Source organism: Puma concolor, chromosome B3 (genome assembly GCF_028749965.1).
Source record: "Puma concolor isolate L17-30 chromosome B3, mPumCon1.1.hap2, whole genome shotgun sequence".
Classification (NCBI taxonomy): Eukaryota; Metazoa; Chordata; class Mammalia; order Carnivora; family Felidae; genus Puma; species Puma concolor.
This window is the reverse complement of record NC_141672.1, coordinates 38,157,596-38,176,426: the sequence shown is the minus strand read 5'-3', so window position 1 is coordinate 38,176,426 and position 18,831 is coordinate 38,157,596. Positions and strand designations below refer to the sequence as shown.

The following is an 18,831-nucleotide window of genomic DNA, read 5'->3' as shown; positions in this document are numbered from 1 at the left end:
CGCCGCTGAAGGGCATCTGGGTTGTTTATAATTTCGGGCTATTGCAAGTAAAGCTGCTATAAACACATTCATATAGGGGTCTTTATGTGAATGTAAGTTTTTATTTCTCAGGGTTAACTGTGTAGGAGTGCAGTTGCTGGCCTGTATGTTAATCGTGTATTTAGTTTTTAGAGAAACTGCCCAACTACTCCCACCAGCATTGTGGAATGATCCAGTTTCTCTGCATTGTTGCCAGCATTAGATGCTGTCTCAATTTTTTTTTTTTAACTCATGCTGGTAGGTATGTAGTGGTATCACATTATGGTTTTAATTTGCATCTTCCTAATTGCTAATGGTATTGATAATCTTTTCTCGTGCTTGTTGGCCATCTGTATGTCATCTTGGGGGAATTATCTCTTCATATCTTTTGCTTATTTACACTAATTAGATTTGTTTTGTTTTGTTACTGTTGCGTTTTGAGCATTCTTCTTCTGTTCTAGATACTAACCCTTTGTTAGGCGATTTGCAAATACTTTCTCCTAAACTGGAGCTTGTCTTTTCATCCTCATAACAGGGTCTTTTGCAAAGCAAAAGGTTTTCATTTCAGTAAAGTACTATTTATCGTTTTCTGCTTTCATGCATTGTACTTTTGGTGTTAAAATCTAAGAGTCTTCGTGTAGCTCAAGATCCTGAAGATTTTCTCATATTTTTTTTCCTAGAAGTTTTATAGTGTTATGATTTACACTTAAGCCCGTCATCCATTTAGAGTAAGTTTCTATATAAGGTATGAGACTTAGGTCTATAGATGTCTAGTTGCTCCAATGCCATATATTGAAAAGGCTCTCTTTCCTCCATTGAATTGCTTTTGCACTTTGTCAAAAATCAGTTGGGCAAACTCTTTGGGTCCCCTTCCAGTTCACTGTTCTTTTCCATTGATCTATGTGTCTATCTCTTTGCCAAGACCACATTATCTTTATTACTGTACCTCTATGATAAGTCTTAAAATCAGGTAGACCGATTGTTCCTACTTTCTTCTTCTTTTTCAAATGTTTTAGGTCCTCTAGTTTGTTCAGCATGCCATATAAATTTTATCTATCTATCTATCTGTCTAAGGGAAAAAGAAAATTCAGGGAACTTACCACCAAATTGGTGTTCAGGAGCTGGTCTTGAACTCTCCACTTCTTGAACTCTCCACTTTTCATTCTTACTAAGTTTGTTTCTTATATGATATCCAGGGATTTTAGTTGTACTTAATGGGAAGAATAGGGAAAATTATGTCTACTCCATATTTCCAGAAATGGAAGTCCCCTGCAGTGTATACTTTTTTAGGTGTTTGCCTATGAGAAATCTATTTTCAAATTTTATATTGTTGTTAAAAATGCTCAGGTAAGACTGGAAAGCTGAGTGAAACATTACATTCGTCAACACTCAAATTTTATTTTGTAGTTTAAGACCATCGGCCTTTTGATAATACAGTATTTTACCTTCCAAGTTAGAAATGATATTGGGGGTTAACAAATGGTGCTGGGAGAACTGGACAGCAACATGCAGAAGGTGGAAACTAGACCACTTTCTCACACCATTCACAAAAATAAACTCAAAATGGATAGAGGACCTGAATGTGAGACAGGAAACCATCAAAACCCTAGAGGAGAAAGCAAGAAAAGACCTCTCTGACCTCAGCCACAGTAATTTCTTACTTGACACATCCCCAAAGGCAAGGGAATTAAAAGCAAAAATGAACTATTGGGACCTCATGAAGATAAAAAGCTTCTGCACAGCAAAGGAAACAATCAACAAAACTAAAAGGCAACCAACGGAATGGGAAAAGATATTTGCAAATGACATATCGGACAAAGGGCTAGTATCCAAAATCTATAAAGAGCTCACCAAACTCCACACCTGAAAAACAAATAGTCCAGTGAAGAAATGGGCAGAAAACATGAATAGACACTTCTCTAAAGAAGACGTCCGGATGGCCAACAGGCACATGAAAAGATGCTCAACGTTGCTCCTCATCAGGGAAATACAAATCAGAACCACACTCAGATATCACCTCACGCCAGTCAGAGTGGCCAAAATGAACAAATCAGGAGACTATAGATGCTGGAGAGGATGTGGAGAAACGGGAACCCTCTCGCACTGTTGGTGGGAATGCAAATTGGTGCAGCCACTCTGGAAAACAGTGTTGGAGGTTCCTCAAAAAATTAAAAATAGACCTACCCTATGACCAGCAGTAGCACTGCTAGGAATTTACCCAAGGGATACAGGAGTACTGATGCATAGGGGCACTTGTACCCCAATGTTTATAGCAGCACTCTCAACAATAGCCAAATTATGGAAAGAGCCTAAATGTCCATCAACTGATGAATGGATAAAGAAATTGTGGTTTATACACACAATGGAGTACTACGTGGCAATGAGAAAGAATGAAATATGGCCCTTCGTAGCAACGTGGATGGAACTGGAGAGTGTGATGCTAAGTGAAATAAGCCATACAGAGAAAGACAGATACCATATGGTTTCACTCTTATGTGGATCCTGAGAAACTTAACAGAAACCCATGGGGGAGGGGAAGGAGAAAAAAAAAAAAAAAAAGAGGTTAGAGTGGGAGAGAGCCAAAGCATAAGAGACTCTTAAAACCTGAGAACAAACTGAGGGCTGATGGGGGGTGGGAGGGAGGGGAGGGTGGGTGATGGGTATTGAGGAGGGCACCTTTTGGGATGAGCACTGGGTGTTGTATGGAAACCAATTTGACAATAAATTTCATATATTGAAGAAAATGATATTGGGGGGCACCTGGGTGGCTCAATCAGTTAGGTGTCCAACTCTTGATCTCGGCTCATGTCATGATCTGACAATTCATGGGTTCAAGCCCCCACCTCGGGCTCTGTACTGATGTTGCAGAGACTGCTTGGGATTCTTTCTCTTCTCTCTGACCCTCCCCGTCTTGTTCTCTCTCTTTCTGTCTCTCTCTCAAATAAAGAAAGAAAGCGAGAAATGATGTATTAAAGATACATTAGAGTTCTGTTTTATTCAGATGAGCATGGTTCTTCAACTTCCACAGATGATTACTGTTAGAGGAATCTAGGAACTGCCTTTTTTTATACTATTGAATGAAGGTTTTTGTTCTGTTTTGTTTTTTTGTAGACTGTTATTTCACCTGGACAGGAAACATGGCTTTAGATTGTTACAATTATTTCATCATGCAGCGTGGGAAGAAATTTTGGTGTAGGATTACTGGTAAATGAGATGGTTAGGATTCTAAAAACTTTTTATTGAGAAAGTGGGAAAATAACAGCCTGCTTTAGAAAAGATAATGTACAAAGTACATATTAAAGTATTAATGTAAAGTATTAATACGGAGTATCCTCTGTTACGATGTTGTGGATTTTTTTTTTTAAGTTTATTTATCTATTTGAGGTGAGGGGAGGAGAGGCAGAGAGAGAGGGGGAGAGAGAATCCTAAGTAGCCTCTGCATTGTCAGCACAGAGCCCAATGCAGGGCTCAAACTCACAAACTGCAAGAGATTCTGCCATGAGCCAAAACCAGGAGTCCAATGTTTAACCAACTGAGCCACCAGGTGTCCCTATATTGTTTTTAAGCTGAATAGCCAATAATAGAATTTTGGTTCTTACTAATTTTTCTATGTAAATCTATCAAAAATGTGTTAACCTAACTTTTTTTACAGATTGAAATTGTCAAAGAAGAATTTAATGAACATTTAGAAGTTGTAGACAAGATTAACCAGGTCTGTAGAAACCTACAATTTCATCTAAATAAAATGAGAAGTTTTGAAGAGCCTCCTTTTGAGAAAGAAGCTAATATTATTGTGGATAGATGGCTTGATGTGAGTGACAATTTAATTCATTAACTATCCTCTTTGATAACAAATCGATCTTCTCTGTTGTATCTTTAGTATTTTTATCTAATTACAAAGTTCAAAAGGGTTCATTGTAAAAATGTTCAAATAATATAAAATTTATGACTTAGGAATTATTAATTTTACCTGCAGAGTTAGACGCTACTAACAAATGGGTCTATACACGCAGATATAAAAGCACATACACAACTTATTTAAAATAAAGTAGTTAATATATTAACCATTCATGCAGGATATTCATGCTCAACTATGTATTTAATACAGTTTTGGTTGAGTAATACTTATATTGTTATGAATTACAAATTAAGAATTTGTGTTATATTTTCATCTGAGTTTTTAAAAACACCTTTAATTTATTGCGTGTTAGAAATTAGGAAGATGATTGCTTTCAGTTGCCTGTAAGTGGCAGCAAAGTTGGTTTTTTTTTTTTTTGTGGAAGAAAGAACTATGTTATGTGTTAAAGCACATTTTTTTTGTTGTTGATAAATAAAGCAAATTGTTCAACAAGCAAAGGCAAATTTTTATTTTAAAATAATGTGTGACTGAAACAATGGTTTTCATACTTTTTTTTTTTTTTTACCACTAAATGTGTTATTTCTGTTTTTTAATTATGGCAGATAAATGAAAAAACCGAAGACTACTATGAAAATCTTGGTCGAGCTCTAGCTTTATGGGACAAGCTTTTTAACTTAAAAAATGTCATTGATGAGTGGACTGAAAAGGTCCTTCGAAAAGTGGAATTACATCAACTGACTGAAGAAGAAAGAGAAAAGCTGAAGGTAATTGAACAGATAAAATGTATGCTCTTTTTGTACACAGTTGACATTGAATATTGAGCTTGCTTTCTTGAAGCAGCATAGAGAAATCACCAAGAAATGTTTTATTTCTTTCATTATCCCTTGAGTGGGACCGCAATTCTCTTGTTTCCTTTGATATGTAGGAAGATGTTAGCAGGTATTATTAATCTGGGGTTCCCAGACACCCGAGTGGTTAGTGGATAAAATGACCTTATATGGGGAAAATTGCATCTTTACCTTGCATCTAACCAAAATATAATGTGTTTCAGTTATGAATATAGTCAACAAACATAGCAGGATGAACGTTGTATGTGACTTTGTTATCAAGAAAGTCACAGGTATTTGGGGGTCATTATCTAGTTGTAACTGTTACCCTTTTCACTACTTTGAAATTATGGCTGTTAGTAGACTCACTGCTAGATCTTATTATTTAAGGTATTAATATAGAAACATACATATTACTATAGCACAAGTTATTTTTAATACTTTGATAACTGTAAGTCAATATAATTGTTTTCCTTTATATTTCTACATAATTTATCTTTTGTTTTTAAAATATTATTATGCATTCAAAAATAAATAAATAAATAAATAAATAAATAAATAATAAAATATTATTATGCAAAGGGTCCACAGGATTCACCAGACTATCAGAAGCATTGTATGGTATAAGCAACATTAATAACTCCTGGAAGACACCCCACCAAATGCATAATTGTTCCCAAGTGGGAACCCCTGTCTCAGGGGTTGGCAGATTTTTTTTTTAAGGGGCCAAATTGTAAATATTTTAAGCTTGTAGATCATTTGGTCACAGTTGTCACAATTGATTAATGCTGCTGTTGTAGCATAAAAGCACTCAGTCATAGACGGTACATAAATGCTTGAAAGTAACTGGGTTCCCATAAAACTTTATTTATAAAAACAGACTACCAGCCCTTAGACTATTAACCCCTGATCTAGATCATGATTATGAACCTTCATAATTTGAATCAAGCAGTCTCTCCCTCCGAAAGATTAGAAAAAAATACCAGACCGAGTATCAGAATCTTTATAGAGCTTCTTCTTTTTTTTTTTTTTTTTTATGAAATTTATTGTCAAATTGGTTTCCCTATAACACCCAGTGCTCATCCCAACAGGTGCCCTCCTCAACACCCATCACCCACCCACCCCTCCCTCCCACCCCCCATCAACCCTCAGTTTGTTGTCAGTTTTTAGGAGTCTCTTATGTTTTGGCTCCCTCCTTCTCTAGCCTTTTTTTTTTTTCCTTCCCCTCCCCCGTGGTCTTCTGTTAAGTTTCTGAGGATCCACATTAAGAGTGAAAACATATGGTATCTGTCTTCAAAAAAGGATAGTTTTTAAAAAACAGTAATCTCAGGTTTTGCCATTTGGAAAGAATTTGTCTATTTTAACACTAGGAAGAATTTTTTCTAATTGTTTATATATTATTCATTTGGATCATATAAAATCTCTACCTTTGTAGATCAGAAAACATTCAAATATTGGCAATTATATGTGGTCCAATGTAACAGAAAAATGTATGTATGTGCACATGAAGCCTTTACAATATGCCAGGTCTAATGCTTCCCGTCTCATTTTTTTTCCTCAAATCTTTGTTATTTTATTCATTCTTAAATTCACATATCCACTTTTATACACTTGGAAAAGGTTTCCAGAAAGTGTAGAGATTTACGAGTTTCCTGTGTATATGATGATAGAAATTATGATTTTCTAGGTGTAAATGAACAAGTTCCTTAAAAATGCCTTGAAATGCGTTGTTTAAAACTTTGAAGTTAAGGACTGTAAACTACCAGCCTGTGAGCCAAATTCTGCCAACAGTGTGTGTGTGTGTGTGTGTGTGTGTGTGTGTGTGTGTGTGTGTGTGTGTGTGTGTGTAGTGCTTGCACATGTGCACGTGCACATGCGGGCACAGTTTATGTGTACAGATGTATGACATGTGATGCAGGCACTGCATTCTGATATAGCACAAGCCTGGCCCCTCTCTGTCGTCTTCTAGCTGGAATGCTTTGCTCAATTATAACATTTTCCTGACTCATAAAGCCACTTGGGTTTGTGACTCCCAGGACTCATTCAAAAAACAAGGGATTTGGGGAAATCCAAAGTTTCTCTCGGTTTCTATATATTAATAATCATAATCATGAGTACCAGAAAATAAGGTATAAGATAAAAAGGTATTATCCACTAATATTATGTTTTAGGAAGAGTTACAAGTCCACGAACAAAAATCTTCAGAGTTTTCTAAAAGAGTGGCTAAAATACAGTTTCTGCTTCAAAGCAGCGAAACGCCTCTTGAATTGCAGGTAAGAGAATTTTTATTTAACAGTTGCAATCAAAGCACTCTGAAGTAACTCATGTCCATAAACCAGAATTCTAAATCTTAAACCTAAAGTAAAATTAGGGGGCGCCTGGGTGGCTCAGTCAGTTAAGCGTCCAACTTCGGCTCAGGTCATGATCTAATGGCTTGTGGGTTCAAGCCCTGGGTTGGGCTGTGTGCTGACAGCTCAGAGCCTGGAGCTGCTTCAGATCCTGTGTCTCCTTTGTCTCTGCCCCTCCCCCACTTGCACTCTGTCTCTCTGTCTCTCTCTCTCAAAAACAAATAAACATTAAAAAAAATTTTTTTTAAATAAAATTAGGATCATTATTTAGTTCATCTTTATTCAATTCCTATATTAAGTCCAACTGAATTTTTAATACTTGGCATAGTTCATTATGTTTGTTTAGAGTAAGTATATATTTTTTTATTGTTTTATTAACTTATTTCCAGGCCTCTTGTGTGGAGCTGGAGATGTTGTCATGCTTCTGTTTGAAGGAAAGGGTTTCCTCTTGAGTGTCCTTTGGCCATAAGAAGGAGAATATGACTCGTGTGATTCTATGTTTATTAATGGCTAGATGGAGGAAGCAGGGAGATGGACCAAAGTGTGATTTTCTGTTGTGTGAAGAGATTTGTTACAATTTTTATTTAGGTAGAGCATATGGTGGCTGAGTATGAGCTCTGGAGTCAGACTTTCTGGGTGAGGTCCCAGCTCTGTCATCAGCTAGCTTTATGATCTTGGGCAAGTCAAGTTAGTTAACATTCTAAAGCCTGAATTTTGTCCATCAAGTGCTTACCACAATGCTGTTGTGTACATAATAAATGCTCAATAAATGCTGGCTATTTACTTTTCTGTAGTTTTTTAAATGTTTATTTATTTTTGAGAGAGAGAGAGTGAGACAGAGCATGAGCAGGGGAGGGGCAGAGAGAGAGGGAGACATGGAATCGGAAGCAGGTTCCAGTCTCTGAGCCGTCAGCACAGAGCCTGACGTGGGACCCGAACTACAAACCGTGAGATCATGACCTGAGCCGAAGTCAGACGCTCAACCTACTGAGTCATCCAGGCGTCCCAATTTTTCTGTATGTTTTAATACATTTTCAAATGAGTGCCATGAGATGGTACCTCAATTGTTATGCTAGATAAAACTTGCTTTGGGGGGGGGTAGGATTTTCAAATTAGTTTATTTTTAAAGTTTATTTATTTATTTGAGAGACAGAGAGCAAGCGAGGGAGGGGCAGAGTGAGGGAGAGTGTATCCCCACTTGGGGCTTGAACTCATGAACCGTGAGATCATGACCTGAGCCGAAATCAAGAGTCAGACGCTTAACCGACTGAGCCATCCAGGCACATTCCCGCCCCACCCCCAACACCGCCCCCCCCCCCCCCCACCCAGCGCACAAATTAGTTTTTTAGAACAAAGACAGAATGTCAATCTCAGTTTTTCATGTTATTCTTTTTGAAACAATTTAAATTGTATCAGTGATGTAGAACAATGAGGAATTAATTCAACATCTCAACTCATTCTCTAGCAATGCAGTTGTCTTAAAATCTAGTGAAATAAATTTGTTAATTTGACTTCATATATATCATGATTTCAGGTCATGGAGTCCTCTGTTTTAAACAAGATAGAAAATGTAAAAATGCATTTAACAGGAGAATCCACCTGCTCTGCGCTCAGTGGCCATACAGCTGAGCTAAGGGAGGATCTCGACCAAGCCAAGACTCAGATCGGAATGACTGAGTCCCTGTTAAAAGCCCTGTCTCCTTCTGACAGCTTAGAGATCTTTACTAAACTAGAGGTATGTCCCAGCTGCTTGTCTTCTGTGGTTCAGATTTATTTTCACGCTTATTTCTGATGACTTTGGCCTCTTGAAGTTAATGAAAAGTAGTAACTATTCAAAAAAATGAAAGTTGGGGGAAAAACCTCAGAAAAACGATTTGTGTTTATTTAGTTGAATTGCTTTGAGGGCAGTAATTATTTGATGTTAATTTGTGTTGCAGTATACATTTACCGGCTAAGATAAAGCGAATCCACTCAATAGAATAATCATCTAGAGTTTTACAAAAACAATGGAGATCTATTCTACTATGTATAAATTGAACGCATTTTGAGATTTAATGGTTGTTTGTTTATGTATTTAGGAGATACAACAGCAAATCCTACAGCAAAAGCACAGTATGATGTTACTGGAGAATCAAATAGGTTGTCTGACTCCTGAACTCTCTGAATTAAAAAAGCAATATGAAAGTGTCAGTGATTTATTTAATACCAAAAAAAGTGTTTTGCAAGATCACTTTTCTAAGTTATTGAATGGTAAGTTATTGAATAGTGAGTTATTGAATGGTGAGCGCATTACTGTTTTTTCTGGGAATCTTGAAGTATGAATAAATATTGCGAACATGAAGGCTTATCTAAACTTCACTGAGAGATGGTTGCAGAGATTCTATTTAAGGAAAAGGATTTATTTATGTACTTATTTATTTAGGATTTACTCACATAAATCTTTTGGGGGAAGCACTCACTGATCTATACGCCTATCATATGACATCTATTTCTTTCAAGTCCCAAATCTTTATTTCATGAAGGAAGGTCACCAACATCCTCACATTCGACCTGCTCACTCACTGTGGTGAGTGAGTCTGGTGATGTGCCTGTGAGCATGCTGTCCCTACGAGTGTCTGTGGGGGTACTGTGTGCTTGGAAAGGAGGTCGGGTATAGAAAATATACCATAATTACTTTTGAGAAATCTATTAACCTCAAAATTGGGCTTCAACTTATTACCACCTTACACAATGACTTGTTGTACCCACGTTATGTGAAGCGAGTTTCAAAGCCTCTCACTTTAACAAGGGGTCTAAAGTCTTCCTTGAATGGATATAGCTTCTTTTGTTTTTTCCTACAGATCAGTGCAAGAACTTTAATGACTGGTTTGGCAACATTAAAATGAACCTTAAGGAGTGTTTTGAATCATCAGAAACAAAAAAGAGTGTGGAGCAAAAGCTGCAAAAACTTTCTGTAAGATATATGTAAATTTTAATCAAAATTTATCAAAGCTAACATACTAGAGGCATAGAACTGTATTTAACTAGATAAAATAATAATTACTTTGACTTGCTCATTTCTCTACATAGAGATAATGTTTCCAAATAACCGACTTTTTCCCAAATTTTTGAAACTCCATATTTACGGGGTCAGGGTGCAAGGCACTTAAGCAATTTCTGTTTTCACACCTGTTCTAAGATGCTGTTTAACAGGGTGTACTGGTGAATCCGGTTTTGGTAAAATCATATTTCATACAAAATAAAGGCTTTGCCTAATGTGGACTTGGATGTCCCTTTACTTTTCCTTTTGTTTTTTAAGTGTTGGTTTTCCTTTTTTTTTTTTTTTTTTTTTTTTTTGTAGTATTTACTTATTTATTTTGGGGTTGGGAGAGAGAGAGAGAGACTCAGACTCTCAAGTAGGCTTCCCACTGTCAGCTCAAAGCCCAATGCTGCACTCAAACTCACAAACCGCGAGATCATGAGCCCAAATCAAGAGTCGAACGCTTAACCAACTGAGCCACCCAGGAGCCCCAAAGTCTCTTTACTTTCTTGAGAGAGGTCTCTTGACTTTCTGTTAAGTTTTTTCTGAGTAACATTTCTTTTAACAGTCTCATTTGGACTTTCATGTAGCTGGTCGGAGGGTAGTGGAGGGCAGCTTGGAATAAAAGGTAATGTGCAAGCAAGCATTTAAAATGCATATGGCACCTTAAATCTTCATCACTTTAGGCTAGATTGTCTAGTACTTTTAGGGAGGGTTAGCCTTTTGTTTTTTAAGCACTATTTGTATGATTTTATTTATTTTTATTCTTTTAATTTAAATCCAAGTTAACTAACATATGCTATAATAATGATTTCAGGAGTAGGATTTAGTGATTCATCACTTAACTTATAACACCCTGTGCTCATCCCAACAAGTGTCCTCCTTAATGGCCCACCACCCATTTAGCCCATCCCCCCACACAACACCCCTCCAGCAACCTTCAGTTTGTTCTCTGTATTTAAGAGTCTCTTATGGTTTAACTCCCTGTTTTTATATTATTTTTCCTTCCCTTCCTTTATGTGCGTCTGTTTTTTGTCTTAAATTCCACATATGAGTGAAATCGTATGATATTTGTCTTTCTCTGACTGAAGACTGTCTAGTACTGTAGTTTGATGATGAGTCATGCTCTCAAGCTTATGAGTGGCACTAAGTATTCCTTGTTTGATTCTTTACTTTGCTGATACTGTTCTTTATTGGTAGAATTGCCTTTCTTCTTTTTTAGTTTAAGTCCTGACTTTTTTGTCGTTGTTGTTGCCTTTAACTTTGTCTGTCGCATGGCCTTAACAAATGATGCTCAAACCTTGAAACACAAACATTGAAATAAAATTCTTATTTGGACAGAGTTAAATAGAGAATAGTCTGTGTAGTTTTACATGTTGATTACCCGAGGGGAGCAAGTATTTAGAAGCTGAGCAGAGTCGGGAAAGAAAAATGCAGCTTCCCCAGTCTTACTCCTACTGACTTTCATGAACAAGCATTATTTTGCTTGATGTCATATCCAGCAAGTCAGATGCAGACACACATTCGACAACTAATGTAAATTATCTTTTGGTCATTTGCCATTGGCGCTAGCCATATCTCCGTAGCTTTTCTTTCGTATAGGATGTTAGAAAGGTGACATGTCTACGTACCAGCTTGGAAAAGTGCTACAGGGGGGGTAGAGACCACACTTCAGCTTGCCAGTAGAGCATCACTGACTTTCTGTCTTCCTTAAGGATTTCTTAACTCTTGAAGGAAGAGGCAGTAAAACACAGCAGGTGGGAACTGTACTAAGTCATGTGAAGAAGCATCTGCCCAAAGCACATGTTAAGGAGCTTCACAGTTGGATTATAAATCAAGAAATTGAATTAGAAAAAATGGAGTCCATTTGCCAGGCACGAACAAAGGAGCTGAATGCCTGCTTGCAACAGCTACTAAGGTAGGAAGTAAAGGTGATAGCTAAATAACATGTTTCTAATGATCTCTTTACACGTTTTGTGCATCAGTACAGCTAGCATGGGGATGTACAATACACACAAATTTCACAAATAAAATATACGTTTTCAAATCTAAGTTTGACCCTAGGAAGATAGAAGTTGAGAGAATTCTTCAAATTATCTAATATGGCAGTAGTTCAGGGGAGAGTCCAAAAAATGTTTTGTTTCCTGTTCTTTGTGATATGTTTGCGTAGCTCGTTGCTTTATAGAATCCTACTATATATATTTTTTTAACATTTATTTATTTTTGAGACAGAGACAGAGCAAGAACGGGGGAGGGTCAGAGAGAGAGGGAGACACAGAATCCGAAACAGGCTCCAGGCTCTGAGCTGTCAGCACAGAGCCCGACGCGGGGCTCGAACTCATGGACCATGAGATCATGACCTGAGCCGAAGTCGGACGTTCAACCGACTGAGCCACCCAGGCGCCCCTATAGAATTCTATAATACAGGCTACTGTTGTTCAGATTTTAATGTTGCGAATTAATTCTTCACCAAAGAATAAAAAAAAAATGTAGTAAAAGCCTGATTGGTTTACAAAATCCATGCCAACCTTCTCTTCATAGAAACACTTTTTGCTTATTTTATATTCTAACGTATGTAATCTTCTGTTAGTCTCCAGGATGACCACAGAAATCTGAGCACATGGTTGACCAGTCAAGAAGAGAAATGGAAAGAACTGGAAAAACCAGGAGAGAAAACTGAGCTATTTTGCGAAGCTGTAGCTAGAAAAAGGTATAGCTAATCCTGTATGAATATATTTTCTGCCAACATGGTTTCTTACATGGTATTGTGGTTCCTCTAAACTTTCGATGATGTTTGGAATTTTCAGGGAACAATTTGAATCTATGGCCCAGCTGAACAATTCTTTGAAGGAATATGGGCTTACTGAAGAAGAAGAAATAATAATGGAATCAACACATTTGATTGATAGATACCAGACATTTTTGAGACAATTATGTGAAATTGATGAAGAGGATAAGTTACCTCCTACAGAGGACCAGAGCTTTAATGATCTTGCACATGATGTAATTCATTGGATAGCAGGGATTAAAGAGTCCCTTATGGTTTTGAATTCATCTGAAGGCAAAATGCCGCTTGAGGAAAGAATCCAAAAAATAAAGGTATAACTGTGGAAACTAAATTTCAGAGGTCAGAATGAACTCTAATTTTTAAAATATTTACAGGAAAACTGCAAAGATTTGTTTCTTAATGGAAAATAGGATTACTGTGGAATGGCTGAGGGCATTCAGATGACTGAGCTTACAAGAGAGAAGAGCTGTGATGGATCTAAAATTATTTTAAGGCAGACAGAAGAGAGAAGGTGTATTCTCTCTTTCTAAGGGCAGTACGTATGGAGCTGTGGCAGGTGGGAGTTTGCTAGGATATAAAAAGAATTTATGTCAGTACAAACATATCCGCAATGTGAAGGCGGGGCTGGAGAGGAACTCTTCTTCAGAGCAAATATGTATGGTTCAAAAGGTTATTAGATATCGAGTACATTGCGTAGTTTATAAAGGTTATGACATGCCGAGGGGGTTGCAGAGGGCAAGGAACTCCCAAGCTCCTCTAAGCCCACTTTTTATCTAAGGAGAGATTCAATAGGCTTTGGTAGTTACAAATGCAGGGGACAGGAGCCCATGTGCTTAAAAGGAACCCAGAAGGATTGAAATCACAATCGAAGCATTATTACAGGAAGAAATGGTTCTGAATAGTGAGCTGTAAGAGTTGGTAAGGCTTACTGAAGTAATTGGAATCATTTGGGATTGTACGTGAAAGATTTTCCAGGGGAGGTGAATCTGGAGTAGTATTTCCAAGAAGGGAGGAAGATGATTGTTAGAGCAAAGGAGGGAAAGAGAAGACCAGGTAATGGGAATGAATTATGTTGTAGTGGAGAGACAAGAGTTGACATGGGGCACTGCTTTTTCCTGTGGGAAGCCCTAAGTCTCATTTTGGGTGTATAAAAATGTCTTGTTCAGGTTGTTTCCTTAAATAATTGAGTGGATAGAAAGAAGGATTTTCCAGGGTCTTTTGGGCATATAACTTATTTGAAGGCAGTTGAAAATCAAGAGGAGAGCAGGAATGCAGCAAGAGCAATCTGACAAATACTTACGGAGAACCGATTCTGTATAATGTAAGGAGGTATCATTATCTTTTGGGCAACGTAAAAAATGAAAAGGTATTTCTGAAATCTACTCTGCAATTGGAATCTACATAGAATGCTTATAAATAAAAAGGTATCATATGTACTTCTTCTAAGTAATGCAAATGAGATTCTAAGATCTTTATTTACTTCAGGAAATCATTTTACTAAAGCCTGAAGGGGACGCTAAAATACAGACCATCATGAGTCAGGCTGAGAGCAGCAAGGCTCCATTGGCTCCAAAGACCCTTACTGATATCAAGAACCAGTGGGACAACACACTCCATTTAGCCAACACGTATCTAAGGTAAAGGACATGCCTTCACTTTCACGCCTTTTCATTGCCCGGTGAAGCCATAACAAGTATGTTTTGTCTGCCTCCTGGGTTTGGATATAATATCTGTTGGAGAGAAAGGCAGTAATGTCAGGGGCATTCACAATGTCAGAGGCAGAAATGAAGATGAATAGTTCTCGGGATCAGATAGGAAGCACATGCTGTCATAACTCTGTGACAGTGTTTACTTTGGCTGGTTCATCAACCCATGGAGCTCTCGGTAACAAATTAGCATTGTCTCCCATTCTACTTTCAACGCTCTGCTTCTTACCAAAACCCCCTTCCCCCAGGCAATTTCAGAGTCAGCATGGTATTACTGTAGAATAATTACGCCTTTAAATATATATATTCCAAGAGAGTCTTAAGTGTGTAAACATTATAAATGTCCGAATTCAGTGGATGTAATTCTGATGAAAATTCTTAATTCATATCACATGTTAAATAATATGTTTACTCTTTAGTGGAGATGTGAATTTTAGATCTTTTCTAGGAAGACAAGCAGATCAAAACTAAATTTAAGCATAAACTAGTTAGTTGGTTAATATACTGAATGATTATTTGTTTCACTTATATGAGCAAGAAAAATATAACAAAATTATATTTAAGCACAATAAAAACTGGAATGGTTTATTTCTTTTTTTAATATATGAAATTTATTGTCAAATTGGTTTCCATACAACACCCAGTGCTCATCCCAAAAGATCCCCTCTTCAATACCCGTCACCCACCCTCCCCTCCCCTCCCTCCCACCCCCCATCAGCCCTCAGTTTGTTCTCAGGTTTTAAGAGTCTCTTATGCTTTGGCTCTCTCCCACTCTAACCTCTTTTTTTTTTTTTTTTCCTTCCCCTCCCCCATGGGTTTCTGTTAAGTTTCTCAGGATCCACATAAGAGTGAAACCATATGGTATCTGTCTTTCTCTGTATGGCTTATTTCACTTAGCATCACACTCTCCAGTTCCATCCACGTTGCTACAAAGGGCCATATTTCATTTTTTCTCATTGCCACGTAGTATTCCATTGTGTATATAAGCCACAATTTCTTTATCCATTCATCAGTTGATGGACATTTAGGCTCTTTCCATAATTTGGCTATTGTTGAGAGTGCTGCTATAAACATTGGGGTACAAGTGCCCCTATGCATCAGTACTCCTGTATCCCTTGGGTAAATTCCTAGCAGTGCTACTGCTGGTCATAGGGTAGGTCCATTTTTAATTTTTTGAGGAACCTCCACACTGTTTTCCAGAGCGGCTGCAAAAACTGGAATGGTTTAGAATCTAAATTATTAAGTGTTTGTTCTCAGGTCAAATTATGTGACAAAAATCTATTTTTTTAGGAATGCTGCAAATAATTTCTGATTTGGTTTCTGAGCTAACCTTAGTGCTATTTAGAATGCTATATTGCCAAAAGAGTCATTGGGAATAATTTATATTAGTGTTATTTTAATGCTTTTTATTGTAATGTATGTTATACTATAATATGCAAAAAGCATTCCAATTTCCTAAGTGTCATTTCTAAAATATTTTGTACAACTTAGCCATCAAGAAAAGCTTCTACTAGAAGGAGAGAAGTATTTGCAAAGTAAGGAGGATCTGAGATTAATGCTCACAGAACTGAAAAAGAAACAAGAAGTGGGCTTTGCTCTGCAACACGGTTTGCAGGAGAAGAAAGCTCAGTTAAAAATTTATAAGAAATTCCTCCAGAAAGCGCAAGATTTGACATCCTTGCTAAAAGAGTTAAAATCTCAAGGAAGTTACCTCTTAGAATGCACTAAAAATCCCAACTTCAGTGAAGAGCCTTGGCTGGAGATAAAGCATCTACACGAAAGTCTTCTACAGCAACTACAGGTGAAATGGTCAAAATAAGTTTTTTAATGATTGTCATAATTATGCACAAGTATGTCATATTTGTATATGGAACCATTTTTTGTTCTTCTGGTAAATCAAAAACTTTTAACATTTAATTTATCCTTTTTAGATACAAATACTGACTCTGTAAGGGTAGAGAGCTCAATCCAGTCAGTTTTGCTAGAGAAATCCAGTGGCCATTATTTGATTATTATGTTATTTTTTTCTCATCCATGTTCCTATTTTCAAGGGCCAGAAGGGTTAAGATTTAAGTATCTCTCTGAAGGTGATGGTGTTGAAGTTATCCATGCATCCACCTATCCGTCCATTCATCCATCATCTATTCATTGGAATAGTGTACAGGTGACCCATGAACAAAGTGGGGGGCTAGGGATGCTGAGCCCCCCCCACAGTTGAATATTTGCGTATAACTTTTTACTCCCGCCAAACTTAACTGCTAATAGCCTACTGTTGACAGGAAGCCTTACAGATAACATAAACAGTTGATTAACACATATTTTGTATATGTATTATATATCTATATTAATATATGACATGTATATTATATACTACCTAAAACATATATTACTTATAGTAAGTTAGGGAAAAGAAAATGTTATTAAGAAAATCATAAGAGGAAATACATTTACAGTACTGTACAAGCTCTGTGATAAGTGGATCCATATAGTTCAAATTCATGTTGTTTAAGGTCAGCTATGTATTCATTATTCTGTATAAACCTTATCAGTTTCCCTCCCTTGAGTGGTCTGCAGTAAAAGAGTTAAGAGATAAATGTCAGCTTGTCACAAGGGAATGTATTCTCATAAGAGAATTGTGTGTAATTCTTTGCATATGGGAAGTTAGATCAATATAAGGATTATGTGGGTAAGAAGTCTTGCTTATACAGATTGCAGGACGTGTGCAGGGGTAAAGAGATACCTACTTGGCTATAAATTATTTAGTTTAATAATTGCTACTTTTCTGATGAGGTGTGGCCGCCTTATTTTTTTATTCCAGGAAGCAGACCTGAAGATGAGTTTGTTCTCGAGTTAGGATTCCTTTTTCCTAAGACACAATGTTGGACTTGAATTCTTAGGAAAGGAATCTGAGGTTAGGCTGATCTCATATAGTCTCATTTACAACTGTGGGTATTTGATTTTACTAAGAAGGATAATTAAGGGAGCTGCTTTATTATGGATGTTTGTGATTTGATGATATAATTTGAAGGCTTTACATTTTGTAAACCTCTTGAGAAGTAAATTGTCCTTAGGAATGAAAGGAAGGCCACGAAGCATGTGATTTCAAAAAGCCATTTGTGGGGGGTGGGGAGGAGGAGATTTTACATGGAAATATCTCAAATACTAAAACTTTACTTAAGAACTCTGGACAATTTATATGGCCCTATTCCTGTTTCCAGATGAAACTTCATAAAGCAAGTGTGTATGAACAATTTAATTATTTTCTGAGGGAGGAAATTCAGAGACATAATTGGTGAATTGTCAGTGGTTTTATTTTTAGGGTTCCGTGCAAAAATTGGAAGGTCACGTTCAAGAACACCACTCATACCAGGTTTGCGTCGCAGACCTGAATACTACATTGGACAATCTCTCCAAGGAACTTGCCAGTTTTTCTGATAAGCCTTTGGATCAAATAGCAACTGAGGAAAAACTGCAGACACTGCAGGTATTAAACAGTGTCCAGACACGATGGACATGAAAACAAAATCAATATTAATTACGATGAACAAATCAGTGTCTTTGGTCAGAAATCCAGTTGTTATTCAGATAATTAAAAGTAATAAATTAAAGTTCTGGCCAGTCATAGAAAATGGGGATATTCTTCTTTTTTTTTTTTTTTTTAATATTTTATTTATTTTTGATAGAGAAAGACAGAGCACAAGCGGGGGAGGGGCAGAGAGAGAAGGAGACACAGAATCCGAAGCAGGCTCCAGGCTCCGAGCCATCAGCACAGAGCCCAATGCGGGGCTCGAACTCACAAGTTGCGAGATTATGACTTAAGCCGAAGTCGGATGCTCAATTGACTGAGCCACCCAGGCGCCCCCGGGATGTTCTTCTTTAGTGACCAAATCCATTTATAATTTGACTTAAACATTTCCCTGCACTCTGGAGCCTCAGAGACAGTTCCACCCGTGACCAGTCTGTACCTCCCGGAGATCTTTGTTTTAGAGCCCGCATGTGACCCCAGCAGATACTGACTAGTCAAAGGATGCGTAGTATGCAGCAAGACCAGGAGGGAAATGCTTCAGTTTCGCATTCTTTATCAGGGGCAGATGGGAGTTACAGAATTTGTGCCTTATTAACCTATATACTCACGCTGTAAATTAGAGCAGTCTCCAGATGTAAGGCTTCCAAAATCCCCTCCCAAAGTCCAACAGCACCTAGCCTCATACGGTGAGGATCACACGTGCTTTACCCACGTCCTCAAAACATGTTCCTTGGATTCTC

General features: G+C 37.3%; 1 protein-coding gene across 12 annotated transcripts in view; it reads left to right on the top strand.

The window, feature by feature from the left end:
- Positions 1-18,831, top strand: part of SYNE2 (spectrin repeat containing nuclear envelope protein 2) — a 342,816-nt gene that overhangs the window by 150,699 nt on the left and 173,286 nt on the right. For 11 of the 12 annotated variants that reach the window (XM_086709562.1, XM_086709567.1, XM_086709569.1 and 8 more), the window contains exons 33-44: positions 3,671-3,829; positions 4,480-4,641; positions 6,876-6,977; positions 8,587-8,787; positions 9,131-9,302; positions 9,893-10,005; positions 11,787-11,989; positions 12,662-12,781; positions 12,879-13,170; positions 14,345-14,496; positions 16,057-16,366; positions 17,885-18,049. In XM_086709562.1, the coding sequence (XP_086565688.1) occupies positions 3,671-3,829; positions 4,480-4,641; positions 6,876-6,977; positions 8,587-8,787; positions 9,131-9,302; positions 9,893-10,005; positions 11,787-11,989; positions 12,662-12,781; positions 12,879-13,170; positions 14,345-14,496; positions 16,057-16,366; positions 17,885-18,049 (2,151 nt within the window). Of the gene's footprint in view, positions 1-3,670; positions 3,830-4,479; positions 4,642-6,875; positions 6,978-7,521; positions 7,541-8,586; positions 8,788-9,130; positions 9,303-9,892; positions 10,006-11,786; positions 11,990-12,661; positions 12,782-12,878; positions 13,171-14,344; positions 14,497-16,056; positions 16,367-17,884; positions 18,050-18,831 lie in introns of those variants that run through there. The other variant, XM_086709573.1, reaches the window with a different exon arrangement.